This window comes from Dermacentor silvarum, chromosome 4 (genome assembly GCF_013339745.2).
Source record: "Dermacentor silvarum isolate Dsil-2018 chromosome 4, BIME_Dsil_1.4, whole genome shotgun sequence".
Lineage (NCBI taxonomy): Eukaryota > Metazoa > Arthropoda > Arachnida > Ixodida > Ixodidae > Dermacentor > Dermacentor silvarum.
In genome coordinates this window covers 33,285,794-33,305,991 of record NC_051157.2, presented here as the reverse complement: position 1 = coordinate 33,305,991, position 20,198 = coordinate 33,285,794, and the positions used below count along the sequence as shown (strand labels likewise).

Here is a 20,198-nt window from a genome sequence, read left to right as displayed (position 1 = left end):
GCTTTACGCAGATTCCAAGATGTGCGTTGGATCTACACAATTGTTATGTACATCCCCATTGTACTAGCAAGCAAGCCTTTTGTCACTCTCTAGTATCTACCAATCTTGAATGGTTAAGGCAAGTGCACCGTGGAAAGAAGAAAAGTGAGAAATAGGCAGGGCAGTACTATTGGAGCTGATCCAGCTGAGAGGAAACGTGCAGTGAGGGATTGGACAAAGTAAACATTGTGCTCTTTATACACCTATTGCGTCCTTTTAAAAAGAACATTCTGTAGAAATATACTGTAAGACTAACTTTGCAGCCTCAATTGCTGGCGAATCAAGGACTTTAGTCGTATTCACGGCCACTAAACCTTGCGATTTCGGGCTTGTGCTGCACGACTCACTTGAGCTGTGAAAACCTCTTTGAATCTTTTTTGTAACCGTTTCTGCCTTTTAAAAACAGTGCAATATGTTCAGCCTTCTATGTGCCACTTCAGTCACATGTGTTCTTCATGTATGACTTCTCATGCATCACTTCTCATCCGAAGGATGCATTGGCTTGACTGCACAAAATCAATTGACGTGCCTGCATGCATAGACGTTTCTCCTGCTCTGTCATTGTTTAGTGGCTGTATTTTGTCTGCCTCTTCTAAACAGTGCTGCTTGTTTAGAGGGTTCCACGTTTTAGCACGTATAGCCAGTAGAACTAGCTGCCAAAAATAAATTTTTAGTTTTCTGCATAGTGCCCACATTTCTTTCCTAAAAATTTTACGTACTCTTAAATTTTGTGACAATAATAATTGAGATTAAATTTACAATAATAATTGAGAAGCATTGCACTCACTTCACTCTGTTGAAGCAAAAGTATCGCAGGGCCGCAAGATAGCAAGAACGCACACTAATGCCTGGGGGGTACAGATGCAAAGATGTATGTAATGCTGCGTTGCTCGTCAACATTCTTATTCTTTCTAGGGTTTAACATGCCAAAACCAGTTCCGATTATGAGGCACGCTGTAGTGGTGGGCCCCGGATTAATTTTGACCACCTGGGGTTCTTTAATGTGCTCGACAACACAAGCACACGGGCGTTTTGGCATTTCGTCTCCATCGAAACCCGGCCGCGGCGGCCGCATTTCGATCCCGTGAACTCGTGCTCAGCAGTGCAACGGCTTAGCTACCCGAGCCACCGTGGCGGGTGCTTATCGATAGTGATAATTCTCCAGCGGACACTCTATACACTATCCACATCCTTCCCATTGCGGTGGCCAAGTGAACTCGGGGTGTGAGCTCGATTGGAAATTGTAGCGACCGCATTCCAATGGGGGGGAGCGAGAGAGAGAGAGGCCGAGGTTTAACTCTTGTAAACCTAGTTATCACAAGCGAAAGGTCTGTTTGGTTTGGTTTTGCAAAGACTATGCGCACAACGTTTCATTAATGCATGCTTCCGCGCTTGGTAAGCTTCTCTATAACATGCTAATCTGGCCTCCCTTTGCTTCGGTGTTTCAGCAGCCAACTTTGCCTATGCTTGAGATTTCGCAGCCTAATGTCTAGCTATATCTACTGGACGATTGGATTCAGCCTGTCGCTGGCGCTGAAGTGCACACACAGCCGGCCCAGCCGGCACGCCATCCATGGTGAGACTGAATGACCAAGCGGACCAAGCGCAGGCGAAGCAGCTGTTAAACCTTTGCCTAGTCAAGTGGTACCGCAGCTGTGATGCATAGCCTCGCCGCTGCGACGCCTCTCCGCAGCAGATCATGTGGCATGACGTCACACCTGCCGCACTTGCGCTCCGACGGCTCAGAATCATTGTGACACGATGAATGACCTTGAGAGACATGGCGTAATAGAGCTTTCGCTCTAAAATGCTCGTGTACTTATGTTTACATGCATGTTGAAGAACCTTGGGTTGTTGAAACTGAACCAGAGCTCACCACTATGGAGTCTTTGATGACTAATGTGTAGCTTTGGGACGTTAACCCTTTCTCTACTGATGATGACTATAGTAGTCACCAAAATTTGCAACCAATATAGCCGACGATTAGAACTGTCACGACGAAATATACTTTGCAATGTGATTGGATGACAAGTATATCCGCCAGCTTGCTTCTAGTTGCTCTTTTTGACACTAGATGGCAGTGCTTATCAATCAATGTCAGTCGTATTCTGTGTCATCTTTCCCTTTATTATCGGTTGCTTGAATGCTTGCATTGGAAACATGCCTGCATGCACACTGCATTCCTAGGAAATTTCGTTAACTTTTTGTCATTTCCTGCAGTATGAAAAGGCTTAAACATTAGGTGTAAGAGAGCAAAGCAACCTGTGTGTAGAGGTGTGTTTCCATTAGTTCACACCACCACAAGGCCTCAAAGAAGCTTACAGAGTGGCAATGGTTGTGGTGAAGAAGCTTTTCCAGTGGCCAACAGTTGATATTCCTGCCAAAAAAAGCCTTTATTTTACACTGCATTGAACTTTTACCTCAGCTGCTCATTGCTTGAGACGCGTACTCCTTGTTCCCTGCGCAAAAGACGATAAAACAGAATGAGAACACATATAAGTTGCTGAGCAAAGTTCTGGCAACTCTCTCATTCCTAAAGTGAGAATTTGTTTACTTTACCAAATGTCCTTGCGGTTGAAAAGCTACACACGAAGAGCAAGCTGAGATATTGGTACCTTGAAAACTTGAACGTGCGTAAAGAGAAAATTTGTACGCCAAGCAAATATGCAAGAAGAAAGTATGACGTGGTGCCAAAACGTGCACACCTACGCAAAGTCTATTGCAAGAAGCTGTTATGGCATAGCGTAGGTAAATTATGAGTTGTTTACAAATTTCTTTACAGCGAGAGGTCCAATGCATGTGACTCAACAGCATGATGACAATCCTTGCCCCTTATGTATGCACCTAAAATCAACTTTTGAAGGATCCAGAAGCCTTGGTGAACAGGAAAAGCCAGGGACTAGTAAAAAGCAAGGGAACACCGTGACATTGATGGCATTTTCTTCTGCTTCATTACAGCTCTAAATCAAGCGAATGATGATACTGGTGATATGAAACGAAATTTATAACTTTTGTAGATCTAGAGACGTAGCAGAGTTGAGAGTACTGTTACAGAAACTGCCAGACAGTACTGCCTCATTACTGCCACGTAGCTCAATCAGTGATCTGGCCATGTTCTGATCACGGTAATGTGAACCTGTGTTCCAGTTGAGTAGAGTCAAGGTTACCATGTGCTGCAGCTGTCTAAAAAAATTCTGTAGCAATCTGAACTGGTCCGCATCGGCAGAATGAGCTCCACTCAACAGTTAACAACACAGATATACTTGGCGTACCATATTGTTACTCTCTGGGGGCTGCTGGCCGTTGTTGGGACTGGTGTTCTCGTTGCCGTTGGCCACTGGTCCGGTGGTTCCCCGCCTGCGCCAAGAGAGGTGCCCCACCCCAGTGGTGGTCCCCGTGCACACAAGCTCACGACGACACTCACGGCTCAGATCTCTGCGCCTCTTCTTCTGTCGCATTCCCCGCCTGCGCACTGTACAACAACCGTGCTCTGCTCAGGCCAGTGTGCTTTCCCTTTAATTAAATGTGGTAATGTTCACTCGCTACACTGAACAAGTCTTGCCTGCAACATCAACATGCAAGAATGTATGAGCTATATCTACCCCTAACAGACAATATGCTAAACCTGTAAATGCGCTTCATACACATCGTCTGACCTAACCAAGATGGCAGACGTAGATTAGAATCATAAATAAGGTGTCAGCGTGCAGACTGGCACCACTATCCCTGCTGTCATTCTTTCCATTCAAGCTTTCAATACACATTGCCTTAAAGAGAGTCTATTAGCAGGAGGTCGGCCATGTTGGCAAGGGCAAGTTGGGTGTGTTAGAAAGCCTGCTTGCGGAATTTTGCATATTGTCTATTGCATTCGCAAAGAGCAACGTGTGGCCAGACAGATTTGCAAGCAGAGATACCTGTTTGTGAAACGACTGCTCAGTACAGCATGAGCACCGAGTGGCTTTTTTTTTTGTGACATGTTACCAGTCACTGATGAAACTAATGCGAGCAAGCTTTCTCAGTTTGTTTTTACTGTAATTGTGCAAGGAACACTGCATTCACGAGTTGGAGATGTGCTATGCACTGCTTATATTTGAAAGCAACAACTTGTTGCTGAGTCGAAGCAAGAACTCGTTGATAATAGGCCTAATAATAATAATAATAATAATAATAATAATAATAATAATAATAATAATAATAACAACAATAATAATAATAATAGGATAATAGGCTAATAATCGGGGAACACTTGGCAGAGAAACTGCATTGCCAATGATAGAGATGGTATGGACAACACAATAAACTGCAACAACTTTGTTCAAGGCCACAGCACTTGCAAGAAAGTCCATTAAGAAATTATGTGGCATCTGAAATTTTGGTCACTGTCAGCTATACACTGGTTCTATGGGGTATGAAGCGGTGCTTCTGTAAAGTCGAACAGATAATAATAAAAAAATCCGTGCACAGGATCCCACTTTAATGCATTAATGTATTCAACACTTCACGTTTCATATGACAATATGATAGCCATGTTTGTTTATAATTTGCCTCGTACTGCATTTCACACAAGATGACAAATCTACTGAACAAGCACACAACATACAAACACCGACAGGACTAAGCCCTCTGTCCAGTCTGGTTATTTCTCCGTTCATTGTCTTTGTGCATTAGTGCAGCAGTTTTACTATCAGACGTAAAAGTTCAGAGTAGACTGATTTACAAAGTTTATTATGAAGAGTGAGGAGATTCACAGTCACATGTCTTGTAGAGTGGGTGGCAGAAGAAAGAAAATAAAAATACAAGCAACAACTTTAATAAAGCAGCTGTGCATGTAGTTTGGTTAAAAAAGAAATAGTGCTTACCTGAGCTGGTCAGATGAGTTCTCAGCCTCGTCGTCTGGTCCAGGCTCCAAGCGTGACCTGTGCCCACAGAGATAATATATTGCACTTTGGGTGGATCCTGGTTCAGTAGCACAAGAATGGTCATTTTATGCAAGAACCCACGCTCCATCGATGGCTCCTTCAGCATAACAGAAACCAATCCGACTGCAGAGTCGGAAACATGCCATGGGTGCCATGTTTCGGACTTCACTCACTCTTGTATAAACTTGCAGCAGGCAAGTTAGCAGTGTGACAGTGCACGTTCCTCTACACTATTTGGTGTTAAAGTGCCCATGTTTTTGGGCACTGAAGCTACAACCCACTCATTTGGCAGCCAGTTTTACTGCTCAGATCAATGACAGCCAAGGGCACGGAAGCAGGTGAAAATGCAGCCCCATCAAGACAGCAGGATGTCGTCTCTGGCTACTTCACTCTTGTATGAGAGTATGCCCCATGGACTTTTCCATGGAGGGGACTTGCATGCTGATATTAAGAGGACATTTCATTCATTTTCTTTCAAGGTCGTGGCATTACAGAGAGGAATGAGTTGTATGTAAACAAAAGACAGTTTAGCAAACATAGTAGGTAGGGTTACAACAAATTGTTAACAAGAGCTTTCTTGAATTTGTTGGCATTGATGATGAGAACAATAGAAGCTGGTAATTTGGTTACAATCGGCACTTGTGGCAACGAACATGCTGCCACTTTCCCGAACATGCTGCCACTTTCCCCCGTGCTTTCGAGCACGTGGTCACATCGGCTTACAACAGTCCAGAGGGCATTATGGGGATGTGTAGGGAGCTCTCACTGGGAAGGCATACAGCTGACCACTTATCGTATTTACTTGAATCTAACGATCATTTTTCTCCCCCAATGAAATGGGTCTGAAAATTGCATGCCCGTTAGGATCGAGTACGACCCTAAATCTGCATTACCATATCACCATCGGCATTTCAAAATGGCCGCCTTGTACGTGCTTCGAGCCTAGGTGCCACAGCTGCCACGGTAGCTGCCACTCCATGCTAGCTGCCGTAGCTTCCTCCATGTGCTGTAGTACGTGTGTTTAGGCATTAGTTTATCGTCTGTCTTCCCATTTTCTGCGTTTACTCTATCAGCACGAAGTGCCGAGTTCATCATGATACCGCATTTAAAAGGAAAGTGATCATGGGTGTGGAGATGGACGGAAATCAGGCTGCATCACGGGCATTCAGAGAACCTGAAACTTGCGTGCGGGATTGGCGCAAACAGAAGGAGAGGATTTCGCCAGCAAAGCAACACGGAAGGGTTTCAGTGTAACAAAGCATGACGTATTCTGGAACATGGAGAGAGTCCGATTTGCTCTGCGTTCTCGCCGCTTAAAGTTCGGGTTGAAGCAGGAGGTGTGCCAGCCCGAAAGTCAGTTCGCTCGTTGCTGCTGCCGTGCTTTGTCACTCTAGCGTTTTGACAGCGAGTTTCTGTACTCATCGAGCAAAATGTGTTCATGTTTGTTTGTGCGGGCTTGACACCATGCTTCTTAATTTAGTAAGTAAGTTAATGTTTACCAAGTTTATACGGCCGATAAAACTACTATCCTTACTTCGTATAGCTGCCTACTAATTTGCTATCACAATCGATGCTTCACCTTCACCGCATGAGGTGTGCGGTACTGTAAAAGACTTTTCTCCCCTCTCTTTTGGTCACAGAAAACGGGTGCACGTCACAATCCAGGGCGCGCTAGAATCGAGTAAATACGGTAATAACGTAACTGCTTATGTGCAGAATCAAATATAATGCGGCATTTTCTGGCTCCCATTTACTCTCCCACAGAACTCATGTATACACATACCTCTTACAGTGAAGCCGAGTGAGACGAAATACCAGTTATAATGCGGCTGCCAAATAGCTTTGGTCACTTGTAAGCAGCACGATACCAATTATATAGTGCATACTCGTGATTCCAACGACTTACGTTTTAAGCGGTCTATATTTATAAGAAGTATGCCCTCCCTCCTTTTACTAGTTCTGCTTAGCAGGAAAGTCGATGACTCATAAGAGCTCACCACATCAAAGTCGGTGTTGCCATGTGTCGCATTAACGCATATCTCGATTCTTTCATCCCCCTGAAACAGCAGTGAATGGAACCACCTTCCCCCTTCCATTGCTGCCATCAATGACGCCACCACCTTCAAAAATGGTGTCACTGATGTTCTTTAGGCCCACTCCTCTCTGTAATGCCTTCAGACCCCGGGAGTCTTCAAATGAACGAATGAATAAATAAATAAATAAACAAAAAAATAAATAAATGTTTATACAATGCAAGAGTTGCAGAAGGAAGGAGAAACTGAGACTGACCGTTTCGACTGGTTGGGATCTGACTGCTGCTGCTCGGATAAGGCCGCACGGTCCCGGCGGGTGGGCCGCAAGGCGCGGAGGTTGATGACTGCTGCTGATGAGGGGCTGTTGCTGCCCTCCTCCGCACTGCTGACCTCCATCCTGCATTCGCAGAGTCAGCGGTGCTTGCAGCATTCTTTTAACTTAGGCTAAAATTAGCCTCTTATTGCCCAAATTCCTTTGCATGAAGAAAAACGTTCAGATTACACTCACATTAGTTTCACATCATTTGCTACACCCAAGGTGGAACTATGAAAAATTGTAACGGGCATCTAGCATGAAAAAATGCCTTTATTTTTGCTTTCCTGACAAGTTGTTTCACATCCAAAATAGCAATGGAATATTGTGCACCTGGATAGATGCAGCTATGCAAGTTTTTTTTTAGCTGCATTGGAAACCCTGTATGCAAAAGGTTGCTTTCAAAGCAAGAGATGCTGGAATGTTTTCATTGGACAACTACAAGTGACATCAGAATGCAGCTTTCTCTTGCTTTTGTGTCCTATCCAAAGCGGGAGTTCCGGATCGGTACACCACAAACTTGCGTCAACGAGCTAGGAGTACTCAAGTGGGTTCTCTTCCGATGTGGCTGCCTCTGCATACTTTTGCATGCAAACAGCTTTCTTTGCAAGGTCGCATTTACGGCCATACTTACTACTCCACATGCTGCAGTGAAGCAGACACTTGCCTCTTAACCTTCCTATGAAATAGACTGATCCTGGGACATCCCAAGTGCATGCACAACTGTAATGTCTGGGCCATAATGCCAGTGCAGCCTGCCGATTTTCTACTCAGACATACCACCATGATTTCGGTTCCAGACAAGTGAGAGAGAAATGTCAGGGCCAGTGATGCTAAAAAAACAATAACAAATTTAATTCTGAGATTTTACGTGCCAAAACCACAGCTTGATTATGAGGCATGCTGTAGTGAGGGACTCCAGATTACTTTTGACCACCTGAGGTTCTTTAACGTGCACCTGCAAAGACTTAGTAAAGCTACTGTAAAGACTTAGTACAGCTGTGCTGACTGACCCCAGGGGAGCCTCCTCTTCAACAGCCACGACCTCGTCGACTACTTCTTCCTCTTCAGCCTGTACTATCTCAGCTGCCTGCACCAGCTGTACGTTTCCGCTGGCCACAGGCCGAGGCCTCCGCGATACTCGCCGCAGAGCTCCTCGTGGACGTGTCCGTCCAAATGCTGCCAGGTCCACGCCTGTGTTCTGCACGGGCAAGTACAGTTAATGTGAACAGCCAAAAGACCACTATGTTATTAACATCATGACAATACCTTTTCTAAATAAGACGGTCTTTTTTACTCTGAGCTGCGACTCTTGTCTAAAGTCACTGTGAAATCAACCCTTGTGTTGAGGTTGAGTACAATTTGTCTCAATAGTTTAGAACTTTAGGTAGCGCACCTATGGGAATTATGTACTTCCAGAATGTGAATAAGAACACGCGACAGTGTATAAAATTGCTGCTAGCATGCCTTGCGAGCATACTGACTTCTAGATGACCCCGAGACCCCAACGGTCTGTGTACTGTCGGGAGTGGCTGATGATAGCGTTGCTAGAGATGCTTGCTTGTTAACTTTTAAAAAGACATGGCGACCTGGGAATTTTTGAAACAGATTGCACACTGCGATATGTCGGGAAAAACTTCTGCATACAAACTGTGGCGATAATAACGGAATCCAAGCAGGAACCAGGGGCAGCAGTCTCGAGCAATCACTTTTGGGGTAACTCTCGCTTTCGTGCGATTTCGCATGGCTTGGCACTGAAAGCGTTTCTGGCACTGTGCCAAGATCGCTAACCTCACACAGCACCAGGAACGCTGTTGGCGGTATACACTTTGACATGTTTGGTGCCAAGACACATGAAATCTTGCAAAAGTGATCCTATCCCTGAAAATTATCGCTTGGAAACAACACCTCAGAAGGAAGAATGGGGCTGGTGTTAATTAGCAGCACGATACGAAGCACACAAATATTCCTCAAATAAGTACTTTCCAGGAACAGGTGCTCTTCAAAACTGCTCTTGTATGGGTGCCCGACTTCCACTTGTCGAGGAAAAACAGAGGCAACAATTATCCAGTGTGCGTCGAGAGCAGTTCCTCTCTCAACAACAATGAACACAAAGGAAGTCGCACAGTTCTTGCAGCATCATTTCCGTTAGCTTCGCGTGGCCGCTTTGCTCTCCCCTTCTGTGAGCCCGAGAAAGGTGTGGAGAGAAAAGAACACCATGTGACGGGTTCTTTACTTCCTTGCCTCACACCTGCTTTCAGGACAACTGGGTTGCTTCGCTAGTAAATCGTAAGACAGCGAAAATATTTAACGGTAGGAAAGGAGTACGGTTGACTAGAGCGCCAGAACTCGGGCCTCCAATTCCTTTTGCCGCAGAGAAAATCCCTGACAAGGACCAGTCTGATTGGACGGAAAAGCATAAACATTAGGGCCCATCTACACACAAGAAGTGTAAGCACACTCGTGCCAACTTTATCACTGCCACTAGTCTGCATTACCTTCTTTCTGTTGGCAGTCTGAATTAAAGGTGTCAAAACACTTGGTAACCACATAAGACACATGTATAGAATTGGGTTCTAGTAATGACTATTGCTTCTAAGTAAGCAATACAGTTCTAGAATAATTTTCACAACCACAGTTCCTACACAACTGCAACAAGTACTTTCTGATGCTCAATACAGTGCAGAACCTTATGCAGATCTTGTGCAAGTGTGCTGTTTGGGACCGCAGCTTAAAAACCAAAGAAACTGTTGCGACATTAAAAGCCAGTAGACAGAAGCTTCTTGTTGCTATTGAATGGGCTACCCTGTTCCCGCTTATTCAATCAATTATACTGTTCCTGAGGATCCTTCACAAGGATGGAAAATCACAATATGGCCCCTCTTACTCCATGTCCAGTCAGGGGAAAAGGGAGAGACAAGGCAGGAAGGAGGAAAATGAGGGGTGGTGGTGCAGTCACACAATGAGCTAAAAGTCTAAATATTGACAGTCGGTTAATTCACGCAGATGGTGTATGGGCGTTCAGTGTATACAAAGTGCATTCATTGTGAAAATCAGTGTGTAATCACCTGCAGCTAAGACAACAAATTTATTTGCACGAGCGTGCATACACAATACTTCTCACAGGCACCTGTGTTAACGTTTCACTGGAAGACCCCATTAGTGATGTTTTTATGACCAGCTAAATAAAATAGAGGTGCTTGCCTTAATCTACACATAAATTAGATTGAAGTAACGCAGGTTATGCACTTTAAGTAGATAATCCAGTTCTCAGTGCCTCAGCACACAAGCTGCCAGCCTTCACTAAAAATGAAAAAGCACGCGCAAGTAAATAGAGCAAACACGCAATGGATTATGTACATACCTTTGGAGCTGAAAAAGCCAGCTCTGGGGGCAAGTAACTTTTCACATTCGGCACTTGCACCTGCAGAATTTTTTGTGACACAACAAAGCAGCCTTATTTAGGAGGTATCATAAAGCTCATCGCTTCAGACAGCAGCAATGCCGGCCAAATAAATACTCAACAAGAATCCTGTAATTTTTCCAACAAAACACAACGACGATTACTGCATACAGGTCAATTCAGCAATTTGTGACGTGAAAAATGGTCTCCTCGCTCTGCCTTACTTTTCCTAAACGCTATAAAAAAGAATAATGGACTGGCAGATCAACCGCAAGTACCATGTGCTTGAGATGACTGGAACTTTTAAAGTTTTAGCCTAAAATGCAAATAAAACTTTACTTTATTGACAAAAGACAGCTTCAGTGCTGAGTGTGTTGCTGCGGAATCATCCTCACCTTGTCTGGCAGAGTGTACCACTTGGATGGCAACACTGGCTCTTGCGGAAAGTCTTTGAGCACGAAGCTGGTGGTCTTGGTCATTACCAGCCCGAGGGCCAGGTCGCACACTGCATACAGTTTCTACAAGCGCACATGCAAAGAGGCAGATATTACTTAAGTCTTGGCTTTGAGACTAAGAAGTCCAGCACCTACCAGCTGTGCCTGCTTGTCGTCGGGGCACTGGTTGTCGCGGGTCTGCTTGATGTTCTCGATGAGCCTCTTGAAGAAACTGAAGCTGTAGCCTTCATTCTTGGTAATTAGTGGCTCCATTAAAAACCAGAGACACCTGCACACATATAAACACCACCATGCTTCCGCTAAAATGAAAAGAAGCCATTTCATCAGTACTGAACTCTAAACAGATCCAAACACTAATCTTCTACAAGCAGAAGAGAACTTACAATTTAGCACAAGAAACTTTATAGTCCCTTAAATGCCGTCTTTAAAGGAACACACAGATTCACCTCAGCCTTTGTGCATTGAAGAGCCACACACGGCTAGAATTTGTTTAGCGTGCTGACCTTGAAGTCTAGCCTTCTCATCAACAGCTCACTTCCAATAACCAGAAAGTGAAGTAACTAAGTGTTTAACCTGTATATGCTTTGCAGGCAATGTTATTAATAGGCACATCAGAAGACAAAGCACCAAGGCTTTGTTTCATGTCTGCCTGCAAGAAAGTAAGGGTGCGCCCCGAAACAGGCATCACAGTAGTTGCACTCACTCCTTGATCTGCACCAGTCCTGGCACGTCATCATACTTTGGCAGGCAAGGGTCGTGGGCAAGCAGGTGGATGGCATAGGGGATCACATAGTCGGGCAGGATGGTGATCAGCTTCATGGAATTGATGGTGTGCTGCTTGAGGAAATCGCGCCGCTTGTTGATGCAAGATAGGAGCCACTGGCGCAGCTGGTTCCGCAGGGGCCGCCGCTTCTCGACACCGCCAAGCGCAAAGATGGCCAGGAACTGAAGGGGCAGCCGCATGGCCAGCAGGTGCTTGTGCAACTTCAGGCCAAACTGCTCGCGCACCTCCGGACACTCGTCCTGGACAGCAATGGACCTTGCTCATTAAAGGGCAGCAGGCTTGGGAAATATGAGTGAATATATGAGTGAACAAGAACAGCGTTTAGAGCAGCTGGTTGTGATTGCCTAAGTTGGTGCCACCCAAAACAACTTTTGGGCACTCCATTCTAGTATTGGCTCAGTAGACAAGCAGTTGCGTAATGTACTGATAATGGACAACAGTGAAATCAGGTCAGCTCAGCTCCCGGGCACGACATCCAGTCTTTGCAAACATGCATTATTAGATAGCATTAAATGCTTATCAATTTGGAGGTATATTAGGCCACACGCTGCTTAATTCGGATAAAGCTTGTGGCATGGTAAGTTTAGCATGCACAAAGGTGGTGCTAGCATCTGACCGAACCGAAGTGGCAGGGCAGGAACTAAGACATGAGCCACATGAGGGTGAGCCACATTTTTTCTGCCCATTATGTCATGCATAATGCTGAGTTATTATTATTCTATGCACGAACTCCAGGACTCCATGGCTGCTATCCGTTGTTGTGACAGCATTTATGGCAAACAGTAAATTTGTTACCTTCAATGCGAGGTATGCAAACACCACGAAAGCTGCCGAGGATGAAAAGTTTTTGTACCATGGCCTATGTGCTGATATAAATGTAGCTGACTACACTGCAACAGACAATTAGATACTGGTAGGCTCACTGGTGATGAAATACTGGGAGATGTGTGCGGTAGTTAAATGCTCATATATTGATGAAGACATGCATGTTGCCCTGCTGCTACACCATGCAAAAAATCATAAGGCCCTTGCTGTTGCGAGAGGTTATCATCAATAAAAATTCCAGAGGCAAGATGATGAAAATTGCAGTTCCTGCGCATATTTTTCAATCAATTTCCCCACTGAAAAGATGTTGATGCATACATTTGTCTGATGTTTTCTTAATCCGTTCAATAAATGAACGTTTAATTACCTGCCTATATTTTTTTGCATTCCCACAAAATACTATGAATTAAGATTTTACTGTACTGGAGTTATCAAAGAGTGCTGTTCATCACTTGGGTGTGCACTGCCAAATGTGCTCACATACATTTTGGCTTTCCGGTAGATTCCTCTTTGTGCTTCCTGTTGGTCCACCATTATCCGCTTATTTTATTTTCTCGTACTGTTTACGCGATGATTAATGTCCCTGAATCGACAGATGGGTCTCTCAGGTTGAGAATACCACATCAACGCAACCTGCTCATTACAGAAGCAAACTAGGTCATGCATACAAATTCGCAACCATCCATGTTGGCAAATGGTTCTTGAAACAGTGGCTTTTGAGCAATGCAAGCACTCACCTGAAGCACAAGGGCAAGCTTTTGGAACTGCTCGTGGCTGAGCACGTCTGCATAGGCTGGGCAGCAGCATATCTTGAGCATGCACGCAGCTGCCATGTACCGCAGCCAGGAACGTTCCATTGCCCTGCAGTCACATTAGATAGTGCTAGAAGTCAATATAATGCAGTCTAAGAGAGAGAGAGAGAGAGCAAGAAAGGGGAAGAAAACATAAGAGGGAGAGGGGAGGGGGGGGTGAGCGCTTTTTGATACAGTGCACTTCAGCTAAATTATTGCCCTACAAGGCTTACTTGAAGCACGATCAGAAAACAAGAAAGCCACAGCAAAATGCATATGCACGGCGCGATTCCTCTTTTGTTAATAGAGTCAAACTTGCAGTTTTATACTATAATCAGGCAAAGCACTCGGGACTTCACCTCATGCATGGTGATCACATAAGTGCCTCTAGAGGAAAGAAAGGCTGTGTGCCAATCTGATGTCACAGTAATTATTGTAGCTAAACACAGTAACAGTGCATCTGATAGGACACAAAAAAGGAAAAGGACGAAGCACTGAGTGTGAACCAAATCTAATTGCACACAACGCCATATAGGCACCTTTCACACCGCCTTGTGCGCAACAAAATTTGGTTGACAGTCAGCGTTTGATCTGTTTCCTTCCATGTGTCCTTTCTCATGCGCTGTTACTTATACAAACCAGCCCCAAGTTAGCACTCTTCTGCAGTTATACTTATATTGTGGAGTTTTAACGATTCAAAGCCACAATCTGGCTACAAGACATGCCATAATAGGGGGGGGTGGCTGCGGATTAATTTGAACCAAGGTTCCTTAACATGCGTCCGAAGCATGGTACACAAGAGTTTTTGCATTCCACACCCAGTAGGGTTGCCACAGCTGAAAATCAAACTTGCAAACGCATGGTCCCCGCAAAATGCCATAGCCACTTTGCCATCACGGTGGGTCTGACAGTGATTGCGAGTCATAAGGACAGAAGATGACGTACGAAACATGCTCCTTCTCCATCAGGTCTCCCCCGTGGCTGATGACTGTGACCAGGAGGCGAAGTGTGGAGCTGGCTGAAGCCGAAGCCGTTCGTAGACCCACCAGCCAGCGTACCATCATCTTCATGCCTTCAACCTGCATATGGGAGAACAGCTCTGTGACCACTTACCCTTTTTCCGCCCTCTTAAAGGTACACTAAAGAGAAAGATAATTTGAGTTGTATTAGCGAATTACCCTTTTACCAATATTAAGAAACCTACGTTATAGGCGAGAGGAGGATTGTTAAGCCAGAAAAGACGTAAGAACAAAAGACGGGTGGCAACACCACCTTGAAGTTCCTGCATCAGCTAGCCGTGATGGATTTTGACAGCGTCTGCTTAGGCCTAGCTGGTTTTTTTCATCGTTAAAGTTCGAGTGCTACATTGTATTCCAATAAAGCCTAATACTGAACTTCACAAGATTCAAGAACATTTACTGAGCCACATGCGAAAATATCTGAGACATCACACTGACTGCCAGCACTAAAGTTTCAGTGTGAAATTCATATAATGTAACTTTGACCATAATTTTCTCTTCCACTAATCAACCTATTACTGCAAAATGAATTATAATAGACTTTTGAAAAAAAAAAAAATGTCGCTTTGAACTAACCCAGAGTTTCTCTTTAGTGTCCCTTTAAAGTGGACATTAAAGAAAAGCTAAATCAGCTTAGACTGGTATTGCCTTAAAACTAAAAAAGCTCTACTAACACAGGAGAAAATGAAGCTGGAACTTAAAACTCTACAACAGAAGAAGACACAAACATCAATATGACATCACAATATGCTGTGTGACACTGGTAGGCTTTCAAGACACTGGTGCAGACAGTTGATGTCACAAATCAGGACTTGTATTCTGATTTCGATTAGGCTTTCAAGACACTGGTGCAGACAGTTGATGTCACAAATCAGGACTTGTATTCTGATTTCGATTCTCACAAGGAGACCATCCAGTGACTTTGCCCTGAGATCATGCACTGTTTGGATGGAGCTGCGGTAGGATATGGGCTGGCTCAGTTGTGAAGAGATGTGCTTGTGCATTGGATGCAATAGCTATCAAATGCAGCAATGCATTGCTTTTGTAGTTGTCTGATGAGTGACGGTCTCAGACATAGTGGGTACGGCAACTGTATATAAGCTACAACCATTAAAAAGGAAAGGTAAAATGTGTGTTTTAAAACAGCTTTTTTTTTTTTTAAATGCGTTCTTACAGCCATACGATGGTAACATCATCATCATCATCCGCCTATTTTTACATCCACTGCAAGACAAAGGCCTCTCCCTGCAATCTCCAATTAGCCCCGTCTTGCACTAGCCGATTCCAACTTGCACCTGCAAATTTCTTAACTTCATCACCCCACCTAGTTTTCTGCCGTCCTCGAATGCGCTTCACTTCTCTTGGTATCCATTCTGTAACTCTAATGGTCCACCGGTTATCCATCCTACGCATTACATGGCCTGCCCAGCTCCATTTTTTCCTCTTAATGTCAACTAGAATATCGGCTATCCCTGTTTGCTCTCTGATCCACACCGCTCTCTTCCTGTCTCTTAACGTTAGTCCTAACATTTTTCGTTCCATCGCTCTTTGTGCGGTCCTTGTTCTTGAGCTTCTTTGTTAACCTCCAAGTTTCTGCCCCAAATGTTAGCACTGGTAAAACACAACGATTGTACCCTTTACAACGACATTCGTAAGCTCGTAGTCAGCATTTGGAAATGCCTGCTATATGCACTCCAGCCCATTTTTACTCTTCTGTAAGTTTCCTTCTCATGATCAGGGTCCCCTGTAAGTAATTGACCTAGATAAATGTACTCCTGTCCAGACTCTAGAGGCTGACTGGCAATACTGAATTCCTATTCCCTTGCCAGGCTATTGAACATTATCTTTGTCTTCTGCATATTAACCCTTCAACCACCAATCCCGAGCTGTACTCGTCATGGGAGGTTGTACCAATATTGCCATGACGAGTCACACTCGTTCAGCCTGATGTTGCACGGCTCTGATCAAGCACAAGTTATGGTCAGCATTGAGGGAAAACTACCCTCAAAAGCAAGTCTTCTCTTTTTTTATTTTTGTGTAAATTCTAACAAGAAACCAACCAAGTAATATATTTTGAGAATCAGAATGACATAGAAAAATGTACGACCACATAAAAAATGAGAAATTTGGTACATACTTCTCGAAATAATTTGGGTGATAAAGGGTTAATCTTCAACCCCACTCTTACACTTTCTTGGTTAAAGTGCTCAATCATTTGTTGCAATTCGTCCACAAAGTTGCTGAACAGGACATCTCATCTGCAAACCGAAGGTTGCCGAGATATTCGCCGTTGATCCTCACTCCTAAGCCTTCCGAGTCTAATAGCTTGAATACTTCTAAGCATGGAGTGAATAGCATTGGAGAGATCATGTCTCCTTGCCTGACCCCTTTCTTGACAAGTAACTTTCTACTTTTCTTGCGGAGAACCAAGGTAGCTGGGGGATCTTTGTAGATATTTCCCAAGATATTCATGTATGCCTACAATACTCCTTGATTACACAATGCCCCTTTCTTGACAGGTAACTTTCTACTTTTCTTGCGGAGAACCAAGGTAGCTGGGGGATCTTTGTAGATATTTCCCAAGATATTCATGTATGACAGGTAACTTTCTACTTTTCTTGCGGAGAACCAAGGTAGCTGGGGGATCTTTGTAGATATTTCCCAAGATATTCATGTATGCCTACAATACTCCTTGATTACGCAATCGCATGGCAACATATGCAACCTAAATTGGCCCGCTCACTTACACTAAAGAACAGTTCTTGCATGGATTAAAACCAAAATATTTGCCTAGTGTTGTTAATTGTTAGGCCCTGTGCATCAGTGGTTTGTGAACTTGATCCCTAACTGTGACATTCTAAACATTAGACCACCCCTCGACACTGTGATGAGCTGCATGCTCATTGATATCATAACCAAGTGGGTGCAAGGAACATTATGTAAAAACATGATGCTTCTGAAACAATAGCAGTGAGTGTTCAAATGATGATCACCAGGTTGATAGTAACCTATTAAAGTGAGGACAAAGAAGAAGTGAAAAAGGAAGGGCCAAGGAAACAGCTTACCTTGACCTTGGTCTCCTCGGGAAGAGCTTCAAATTCACACCACGATGTTTCTGAGATCCGTGGCTCCTCCTGCACCATTCCCAGCCATTCGGTCACATATAGGCGGCCCACAGGCAAACAAACACACGGCGAACTCACCCGGTCAGCCATAAGCAGGTCCTTGACAACCACCTTGGAGACGATGCTCTTCACCTGGCTGCCAAACATGTCTGGGCACAGCAATGCTATGTGCCCGATGGACACCAGTGCTGTGCGGAAGTACGCCGACTCCAGCGTGAAGTGTTGCTTCAGGTGCTACAATGAATTACAAGTCTTGGAGCACGCCCTTTTAAACATTTCACTACATTCACTTCACACTGTTCAAATGATACTAATAACACACAAAAAAGATTGGATATATTTTCAGTCTCATAAGACCTCGAGTTCATTAGCCCAACGGTTCGTGAAGTGTTAGCCTTTATAGACCATTTGGTCCACTCATGGGCCACTAGCATGCACAGAAAAATAAGACATCTAGCTAAGGCTATAGGAACGAAAAATACATCATGTTGCCGCGCCTGTACTTTGGTGAAGAAGAGGACAATACAATGCAAGAATGCATGAGCGTTTTTATCAAGGCGCAGTGAAGATGAAGTCGCGGTAGCATGCAGTATTAAAAAGGCGACCTGCTGCTGTTCTACTTGATCAGTGCTGTGCGACCTCTGTTCTTGACGTTTCGCCAATATTACAGTAGAGCCCCATTGATACGTTATTCAAGGGAGAGAAAAAAAAAAAGAAAAGTAACAGCCGGGAAAACGTAACTGTGAGGAAGGCCACATTGCCACAGCTATGCTAAACGGCTCTGAATGACTGCCAGTACAGTTATTAGACGTCTCAGTGCTTGTACTGTTACCGAGGACGGTGCGTGCGTGCGTGTATAATAAGGGACATGTACAATGTTTCGCGATAGCGGCCCCTTTTCAACTCTTAAGATACTTGATTGCATTATTTTGCTTACACTTCACTGCATAACATGGCTCCATTGCGGCGAAGATTTTAACACGAAAGTGTTTTATGCCGGGGTCCACCAAGACTTCACTGACGTATTTCCGTCACGGAAATACGTCAGCTTACAATGTACACGAACATAATACAAAGAAAGAAACCAGAAGAAAAAGTTCCACAAACATGCAAAATTTGAAAATCGAACCCACGACCTCTCGGTCCGCGACGATAGATCGCCGAGCGTTTAACCCATTGCGCCACAAACGCATTTGCAGAGAGCTACACAGACGCGCCTTATATATCTAACACTCCTCCGTGTACCCGCGCTCTTGCTCGGGGCGGTGCCGCCGCCTACGAGCAGAAAAGAGAAGTACTGCATTATGACACTAACGCGCACCGACAGTGAACGCTTCGGTGGTCTCAGCACTACGACGCCTCGATGCCAGCATTCGAAGGGACGCTGGCATCAAGAAGCACTACCAACGCCACCTAGGTGGCGTTCACCGTACTCAGCACAGCGGAGCGTGGCCTCCGCAATTAGCTCTGAAAATGTTTCTGAAGTTGATCGCGGAGGCTGCAATTACGACGCGCTGTACGCGCTGATTTGACTCGGTGACGATTCAGTTACGTGCTTTGTCTTGCGCGTTGTATTAGTGTGTCAGTTACGTGCTTCGTCTTTCGCGTTGTGCTAGCGTGTGCAGCGTAGTGCAGCTTCCATATGCACGACGGTTGCTCATGGTCATCGACGTTGGTAGTCGTGATGGAGGAGACGTGCCACCAGGCGTCAGCGTGGGTGCATCAACGCCTAAGGGCGCTTTAGCCACAAAACACCAATAGACATTATATATCAATGTGCAATAAACATTACACTACTTCTGTGAAGGACACGTTTCACTTTCGTGTTCTATACCGATTCCTATATAAGAGGGATCAACCCATTTTTTTAAGAGAACCAGCAATCATGGTATGCATATAAGACCCTTGCTGGCTCCAAAATAAATGTAACGCTGCACTCGGTGAATCTGAAGTCCATTGAACCGTGTTGCAATGCACCGGTCACTTGCTGAAACGTACAAGCTGGCTGCACCGATAAATTTACCTGACTGCCCCATTCAAACGCAACGTAAGATGCAGGAATATTACAGATTGGCGACGTATCAAGGGGAACTTAATAATGGAAGTAAATGTAGGATTTAGGTCGGGACCGGGAAAACGCGACATAGCAGCCGGGAAAATGCAGCAGTGAGGAACGTATCAATGGGGTTCCACTATTAGGATTTTTTTCTGCTCAAAATAAATTTATTTTTTCTTGATTTTGTGTACGTTTTGATGACACGAATTTTGGGTGATACGAATATTTCACGCGACCCCGCGAGATTCGTATCACCGAGGTTCTGCTGTATGTGCTACAAGACGTGAAAACCTACCTTTATACACATACCGAAAAGGCTGGCTTCTGCCCAGAACATTGAATTAAAAGTTGTTCATTTTTGTATGTGTGCTTGCACTCCATCTGACATACAGTACTTACGTATGCAAACAATTCTGACATTCTGTCTTAACTTCTA

At 44.5% G+C, this 20,198-nt stretch overlaps 1 protein-coding gene across 6 annotated transcripts in view; it reads right to left on the bottom strand.

Annotated features, from left to right (window-relative positions):
* The window catches only part of LOC119449731 (sister chromatid cohesion protein PDS5 homolog B-like), a 50,036-nt gene that overhangs the window by 2,200 nt on the left and 27,638 nt on the right, over positions 1-20,198 (bottom strand). For 4 of the 6 annotated variants that reach the window (XM_049665411.1, XM_037712975.2, XM_049665413.1 and 1 more), the window contains exons 15-28: positions 17,785-17,940; positions 17,647-17,715; positions 14,508-14,641; positions 13,509-13,632; positions 11,866-12,185; positions 11,298-11,430; positions 11,103-11,225; positions 10,669-10,728; positions 8,318-8,505; positions 7,248-7,388; positions 4,899-4,955; positions 3,464-3,511; positions 3,312-3,396; positions 2,422-2,498 (exon numbers count right to left, since the gene is read on the bottom strand). In XM_049665411.1, the coding sequence (XP_049521368.1) occupies positions 2,469-2,498; positions 3,312-3,396; positions 3,464-3,511; positions 4,899-4,955; positions 7,248-7,388; positions 8,318-8,505; positions 10,669-10,728; positions 11,103-11,225; positions 11,298-11,430; positions 11,866-12,185; positions 13,509-13,632; positions 14,508-14,641; positions 17,647-17,715; positions 17,785-17,940 (1,668 nt within the window). In that variant the 3' untranslated portion in view covers positions 2,422-2,468. Of the gene's footprint in view, positions 1-2,421; positions 2,499-3,311; positions 3,397-3,463; positions 3,512-4,898; positions 4,956-7,247; positions 7,389-8,317; positions 8,506-10,668; positions 10,729-11,102; positions 11,226-11,297; positions 11,431-11,865; positions 12,186-13,508; positions 13,633-14,507; positions 14,642-17,646; positions 17,716-17,784; positions 17,941-20,198 lie in introns of those variants that run through there. The other 2 variants (XM_049665412.1, XM_049665415.1) reach the window with 2 other exon arrangements.